We start from the raw sequence: 8331 nt of genomic DNA, 5'->3' as shown, positions 1-8331 counted from the left end.
TCTTCTTATGCTTCCATCCTTGGTCGACTTTCGGATTGCAATTCTGGTTTTCTTTTGGGTTCATTATGATAAGAGTTTAGCGGTTTCATAACGTACTATAGTTTTAACTGATATAACAAACACACTCGTGTCCCTTCTCGAGTTGCTCCTTTCCTTAGGGGTTGTTAGGCAATTGCTGAATGGTTTGGTGCAGAATGATTAAGAGGTTCTCATGATATAGTGCAAAATGAAATATATTTGTTGGTAATTGTTACAATGAAATTAGGGCTCTTAATGGTTAAGGGAGATCCATGATACAAAATCATTCAGGAGGTTTTAGAAACATTAAGAGACATACTTTTTTTTTACTAAACAAGATTCACCTCTTAACGATCCAAAGGTTGTCTCTTAATGGAACTATTAAGAGGTAAACAAACAACCCCTTAGTTAAGGTAGAGAACAAGTCTGCATAAATCCCACACGTTAGAGGCCCTTTGAGTGAGATACATTTGGCTGGTTTGGGTTTGTGCATTACCCTTGTCTGGTGGCATCATTTGACTATACAAAACAAGGATATGGATATTTTTCACAAGATCATAATTGGTTTATTGATTAGTTTTTTGTTTTTCATATGTGAGGTCCTGTGTTCGAGGCTTTTATTGCAAATCTTTCCAGAAACATAATAAATCTGAAATTAGAAGCTAAAAACTAAGGAAATTGACACAAATGGGATTCAAACTTGGGTCTGGGGTGGGAGAAAAGTCATGCAAACCAACTCTATCAAGGGAAACTTGTGACACCATTGTAGTTTCTAAATATGTAAGGTTATACAGAACAAAGTGATACGGTAATACCTTTCACGACCCTATAATTCATATTTCATTACACTACTACGGAGGAACAAAATGGTGGCCTGTGCCACCGTACCCAATAGAGTGGGTCCGCCCCTGGTCTGGTGGTTTTACGTTTAGTACGCAGGACAAGACATAACAAAAACTTGTTGTCTCATGTTAGGTGTGACATTAGACTGGAATGGTCCCACCAAAATAGGTGGAATGAAAATTAGGAAAATGAGATAAGATTAGTAAATTAATAAACAGTGATTTGTTTTTAGTTATTTTGAAACAAGTAATTCTTAATATTGATTTTGATTAATAAGATTATTTTTATTTTGTCGTTGAACTGATCAAATTCATCAATTTACATAGAAGCTTTTAGTTTAAGTGTCTTTTATAAAATTGAATCTACAATTAAAAATAAATAATTAATATTTTTTTAAAGGCAACAAGATTTTATTTACCAAAAAAAAAGAGGTTTTTATATTAACCTGCATACCCAACCCGTTATATGAGTTGACTAATCTCAAGATAACCACTTGCTTTGCCGGTAGCTTGGAGTCACCGTATTTGAACTTTCGTGGCCACACGAGGATTTTTATTCCTCATTGGATTTGAATCTGAGACCTTCTTGCACTTTTGACTTTTGGAGTCCAAACTTAAAACCAATCAGACACCACTCTTGTGGTTACAAGAAATCTTTAACAACATCACAAAATAAAAACACCATAACATCTATAAGGAGCAGACCAAATAAGAAAAACCCTGTCTAGCAACAGTTAAAAATAAATAAATAATGTAAATTGAATTGTTGAGTTGGCATTGATGTCGCACAGAAATTTCAAACATCCGAACTTGCACCATCGCTCGAAGACATGCCTCTAATTTTAGATATTTTCTTGCTTAGTAGAATATCCAAAATATTACTTAATACAGATAAATCCTAGTTTGCGCAGAGGCCAAATATGCACGAGCGCTAAAACTTTCTCTATATTGAATGAGAGAGGAGATATTTTCAAAATTAAGGTGTTTAGTTCATTTTAAGGATTGAGAATGAAAATGGAAATGAAAATGTAGAAGAACGGGAATGGTAATGAGCAGTGTATTGATGTTGTTTGGTTAAACCAATATAAAATCGTTTTATATAGTATTTTTAATACAAATATATATATATATATATATATATATATATATATAGCGTCCAACTTGAAATAGAAAATATGTTCCATCGAATGTGAAAAAAAGAAAATACGTTTCGTTCAACATTAAGAGATTGAGCAACATATGGTAAAAGAGTATTGAGCAGGAATAAAATTTCCATTCCTCCCAATTTAGTCGGGCATGGAAAGTAATGGGTTTCCAGTAGTAATAGGCACAATTATATTATATCAACCCAAACCAAACCAAACCAAACCAAACCACAATTTTCATCATCATTCTCATTCCTTACCCCCCCAGGGGCAGAGCCTATAAAGGCCTTTGGGGGCCGGGGCCCCTACTATATTTTTTATCTTTTAGATAGGTAAAACTTCCTCCACCATGTTAAAGATATATTTTTTCCGCTTCTTCTTAAGTATGACCACCCAAGTTAAAAGACATGTGTTCCGCTACTGCTTATCCATCAATACAAAGATGATCAACTTCCGAGAGAAATGATTTACAACATGTATTAAAGGGTGCGACCAAAATCGCATGAAACTCGTACGGACAATGGCAAGTCAACTTGACCAGTTTGCACGTTTAATTTAAATGGTAGATTATTATTTTATTTTATTTTACCCTCGTACAATTAATTATCAATTACACAAATTATATATGAAAAACAAATATTTGATTATCATTAATTTAATATTTATACTATATTTATTGATTCTTTTCAAATTTTATTAACCAGGTATTTAATCTCAATCAACTAATATTAATTCAAGTGAATGATATTGATTGATCTTTAAGTGTATATAAATTATAAATTAGTTTTTTTAAATATATAATAAAATGTAACAAATAAATAAAACATTTTTTTTTTTTAAAATTTGGTGCCCTAATGTCGTGAGAGGCTAAAAGACTCATATACGACTAGATCAAAGATTATTAAGGTTGCATTTGGTACATCGGACAGGACATGACAGGACATGACAAAACCCACTGTCTCATGTTTGAGATTAAATACCTGGTTGAACATGACAAAAATCGAGAATCTTACTTGACAAATGAAAGTAATGGCTTTTACCTGATAAACGGTTATTGGTTAAATTATTGCATGTGATGACGTTTTTATATGCCAAAATCTTACTTCGTAAGTTAAGTTAAAGTATTAACTCTTACTAATAAACGTTTATTGAGTAAGCATTGAGAAAACGACCCTTTAGTTTGTAATTTGTATATAAATAAATTATTAGAGCATGTTTGACAGATTTTTCAAAATAAAAAATTAAAATTTAAAATCTCAAAAGACAATTAGTTTGTATATAAGTAAGTTTTTATAGCATCTCCAATAAATTTTCCAAAATAGAGAATCAAAAGTCAAAATCTTAAAAAAAATCACTTTCATCTTCAATAGTTTTATTCATTTTAAAAATTATAATATTAATTATATTATTAAAATATTCAATATAATTCATAAAAAATATATATATATATATATATATATATTAAATATTTAATTTTAAAGATTCTCATTAATAAAAAATAAAAGTTCATTTTCTTTTTTTCTACACAATCATTTTTAAAGATCTATATAAATTTAAAAAAATTATTTTCTTTTTCATCAATTTTATAAAAAATTTGTTACAACAAAAATCCGTTAAATAATTTGTTAGAGATTCAGTTACATGTAAATATATACATACATATATATATATACATATTATGTATGTATGTATATATATGTGTGTATATATATGTGCATATATTCAGCTGGAGTCAGCACGCTTTTTGGCTTTTCAGACCCCACATCGTCGCCTCCACCTACTACCAAAAGCCGTTATAAAAACAACTCTGCTTTCGCCGCCTCCAACGGCGGACTTCTCCATTCTTCCTCCATTGATATACGCTTCATCCATATACGATTTCTTCAATTCCTTACCTCTCTCTAACATTCTAAACTTCCTTCTTCTTACAATGGCTTTGGCACCTTCCACCACCTTGCTTTCAAAGCCTTTCTTCTCTACCAAACCCTCATTATCGTCAACAACAACTCCACTTGTTAACCTTCCGACAACATACCGAAAAACTCGGGCGCCATTGGTTGTTCGGAGCTCCATTGCGGTTGCTCAGTCTCCGTCCGTTTCTTCGACGAAATCGTCGACTGTGAAATCAGTGAAGGCGAGGCAGATCATTGACAGTAGGGGAAATCCGACGGTGGAGGTTGATCTTGTTACTGATGAACTTTACCGATCTGCTGTTCCGAGTGGAGCATCCACCGGAATTTACGAGGCGTTGGAGCTTAGAGATGGTGATAAGAACGTCTACGGTGGGAAAGGTGTTCTTACTGCTGTTAAGAATATCAATGAAATATTGGGACCGAAGCTTGTCGGTGTTGATGTCAGGTGAGAGTTTCTTCTTATATACTTCACGCATAGATCTTAAACGCGATTTCTGATTTCTGTAAATTATGTGATCAGTTATGATGTTAGGTTGTATGTTTAACCCTAGCTATGCTTCCTTTCTGTTAACACAGAACATTTGTATCGAGTTTTAGGAATAGAGACACTATTAGGCAAATGTATTATCGCTTGTAATAGAATCGTATTATCTGTGTACGTAAAACGTGGCTTAATGATCTGAGTGTTGAAATTCAGTTTGCGGATGCATTCTGTGCTTAAAAACCTTGCTCACTTCTCCTAGAGCTGTGAGCATTGAAGTTCCATGAATCTAGCTGTTTAGGCTTACTTATTGCACTGTGTGTGTGTTGCCGTTGTCTACAGAGTTGATGAGTTCTTTCTAAGCCTTGAGTACATGCAAAGTTATCGAGTAAAAGATAAAAGGAACATAAACTGAAACAAATAGTTTAGGTGCCAAGGAATTTGCTACCTGAAGAGAATCAAGATGATGCCATTTGCTTACTGATGCACACAAAATCGATGGTGGTACATTCGTAGTGTTCTTTAGTGAAATAACTCGCTACATTCATATGATTCCATTTGTCCCATACTGATTCTCAACATCAAACACTGTAAGGAGATTAAGGCCTCAATCTTGTAGAAGCAACCTCATTCTTCGGCATTTCTACTATCTAGTGGTAGGTCTAAGAATGCTCTTTTTGCTAATCTTCTATCCCTAAGTGGTTTTAGTGATTAAAGTCTGAGGGGTGGTATGTAATTATGATATGAAGCTATCTAGCAGAAAGATGGAAAATAATCTTGTATAATAGAATTGTGATCATGTCAGTCGCTGGTTTGTTAGTATGTGTTTGCAAGTGCATATTATCTTATGTTTGTAAATGGGCATACACTTACTCCCTCTTTTCTAAATCAAGGAATCAAGCTGACTTTGATGCGATCATGCTAGAGATTGATGGAACTCCAAATAAGTCTAAACTTGGAGCTAATGCAATACTTGGAGTATCCCTTAGTGTATGTAGAGCTGGTGCAGGAGCGAAAGGTATACCCCTGTACAAGCACATTCAGGAGATTTCAGGAACGAAAGAGCTTGTTATGCCAGTTCCAGCATTCAATGTGATAAATGGAGGTAGCCATGCTGGAAATAATCTAGCCATGCAAGAATTCATGATTCTTCCAGTGGGTGCAACTTCATTTGCTGAGGCTCTGCGAATGGGTAGTGAAGGTTAGCACATTTCCCACATATTTCAAGATCACTTCTCATTGCAGTTTCATAACTTCATATATCATGGGGGTAGTGTCTATTAAGTTGATACCCTTGTAAAAGTTCCAAGTCAAATGTTCGGTACTTTTATATGTATTTCTGGTCAAGAACTTTCTAACATGTCAATACAGTTTATCACACTCTGAAGGGAATCATCAAAGCAAAGTATGGACAAGATGCATGCAATGTTGGAGATGAAGGTGGATTTGCTCCCAATGTCCAGGATAATAGGGAAGGACTTGTGTTGCTCATTGATGCAATTGAAAAGGCTGGTTATACTGGCAAGGTAAATGATTTGTAACCTCTTTCTTCTTCCATTACGACGTATCCTTTCTATCACACTCCTTGGCTTAGAGAAGGAAATTGTGCAGATAAAAATAGGAATGGATGTTGCCGCTTCTGAGTTCTTAACAAAAGATGGCAAATATGATCTCAATTTCAAGAAACAGCCAAATGATGGAGCTCATGTTCTCTCAGCTCCAAGTCTTGGTGATTTATATAGAGAATTTGTTAGAGATTTTCCAATAGTTTCAATTGAAGACCCCTTTGACCAAGATGATTGGACCTCGTGGACTTCACTACAGTCTTCTGTTGACATCCAACTGGTTGGGGATGACTTGTTGGTCACAAATCCAAAGAGGATCGCTGAAGGTATTCAGAAAAAGGCCTGCAATGCTCTGCTACTGAAGGCAAGTACAAGAATTACTTATATTGTCATAAACCAAGTTATGTTTCTCTTTCCCCATGCTTATAGTTCTGATCTTGACAGCATCTAATAATACTTAGGGGCCGTGTACCAACACAAAGTGGGTAAGTGCTACTGCTAACTGGGTAAGAGGTTCGGTCTGTGTAAGCGCTGACCGAATTAGAGAGCCTGTCCTTCCTTACTCAGTAAGAGGCGGTCAATAATTAGTAAACAACTCTTAATATCCCATCTCCAATCCAATAGAAGTACCACTGCCACTAGTATTAGATTTATGGTAGAAAAACTTTAAACAACATTTAAACATCTGTTTGGCAATTTTTTTGGAATGGAGTTCCTATATTACTACAAGAACCCTGAACTAGTAGTTATTATCTAGGGACAGATTTCTCAATTTGTACTAGACTGATTATGCTATCGATTCGAAGGACAGACGAGAAAGCACAGGGCAGGAAACAATTAGAAAACCTGTAACCCTTGAGTTCAATGATTCTAGTCTAAAAACAATCGACTATGATTATTTGATTGAATGATGTCATATTTTCTCTTGTAGCATGGTAACTCTTCTAAAAACTAGTTCCGACTTCATCAATTCATACCTAATATTCTGCATGAAACAATGCGTGGCAAGTAAAGTCTAGGCCTCCTCCCCATAGGTCATCGGTTTGAGTCTCCTCAGGGCCACTGGGGATTGTCCTCATTGTTATCTTCAAAGCCCCATGGGATTAGTTGAGATGCATGAAAGTATGTTGGTTGCAAGTAGCACCACATTTGTAGATACAATAACGCTGGGAGGCATCACAATGAAATCAGATTATTTTGCTTGACAATGGCTCTTCAATTGTTCCAGGTTAACCAGATAGGTACAGTAACTGAATCTATTCAAGCTGCACTTGACTCAAAAGCTGCGGGATGGGGTGTGATGGTTAGCCACCGTAGTGGTGAAACAGAGGATAACTTCATTGCAGATCTTTCAGTTGGTTTGGCTAGCGGACAGGTTTCATATTTAACTTCATCTTTTATATCTACTCTAGTTTTCCAACATTCTAGTTTCGGTTAACCTTTGTTTGTTTTCACTTGTTTAGATCAAGACGGGTGCTCCTTGCCGAAGTGAGCGATTGGCCAAGTATAACCAGGTATGCGTTTCTATATACTCCATCCATCCCAAAATAAATGTAGACGCACAATTTTAGAAATGAGGCTATTTAGCTCAATGACCATATCGACCAGCTTGTTTTGCAAAATGACCCTCTAGCGTATTTCTAAGTTGTTAGGGGAGCAGACTGTTTTGAACCAGGGGTAGGTCGGATGGTCATTGAGCTAAAAGAAATTTAGATAGTCATGCTCCTAATTAAAAACTTATTTAAGGTCATTTATCCAAAGGACCTGAATAAGTATCCATATTTCTACTTATTTTATCCCAAAATAAGTGTCCACTTTCAAAAGACATTGTCTACTTTTCAATTTACCCTTAATAATGAAATGGAAAAATCCATTTACTCCCTCTATATTAAAGGTAAAAATGTCATTTAGTTGATTAAGAAAAATGTAATAATTACACGTTAATATCGAGTCCTTTGGATGAATGACCTTGAGGTTATTGAAACATATGATGATGAAGTTAGCGGTATGCCACAATTACTAGCTTGTGAAAAGTCTGCGTTAAATTCGTGATACTAAGTTTATGCCTTTCAAAAATGGTGCACAGCTTCTGCGCATTGAAGAGGAACTTGGAAATGTCCGCTATGCAGGTGAAGCATTCAGATCGCCATGATCAAACAAAAACATCAACTCAAAATAAAAAAACCATGCAAAATTGCCAACAGGCTCTGCAAAGGGAACTTTTGTTTTGTAAGCTTCTACCATTTTCGAAAGTAACAAAATTTTACCGAGTGTTGTAGGCATTGTGAATTAGAACCGAACAATAGAAGAATCGACTGTCGTTTTTGAATAAAGCATTTTTTTGCATGTTATGTATGCTTTGAATCT

The 8331-nt window shown here is 35.0% G+C and overlaps 1 protein-coding gene across 1 annotated transcript; it reads left to right on the top strand.

Annotated features, from left to right (window-relative positions):
* The first annotated feature begins 3805 nt into the window (after positions 1-3805).
* LOC112502957 (enolase 1, chloroplastic) lies at positions 3806-8331 on the top strand. Its single transcript, XM_025106997.1, has 7 exons — positions 3806-4363; positions 5293-5600; positions 5771-5925; positions 6011-6328; positions 7193-7339; positions 7428-7478; positions 8051-8331. Exons 1-7 carry the CDS (start codon positions 3936-3938, stop codon positions 8114-8116), a joined length of 1473 nt encoding a protein of 490 aa, XP_024962765.1. The 5' UTR covers positions 3806-3935; the 3' UTR covers positions 8117-8331.

Source organism: Cynara cardunculus, unplaced genomic scaffold (assembly GCF_001531365.2).
Source record: "Cynara cardunculus var. scolymus isolate 2C unplaced genomic scaffold, CcrdV1 Un_Scaffold_2234, whole genome shotgun sequence".
NCBI classification, from domain to species: Eukaryota; Viridiplantae; Streptophyta; class Magnoliopsida; order Asterales; family Asteraceae; genus Cynara; species Cynara cardunculus.
This window is presented reverse-complemented; position numbering and strand designations above follow the sequence as displayed.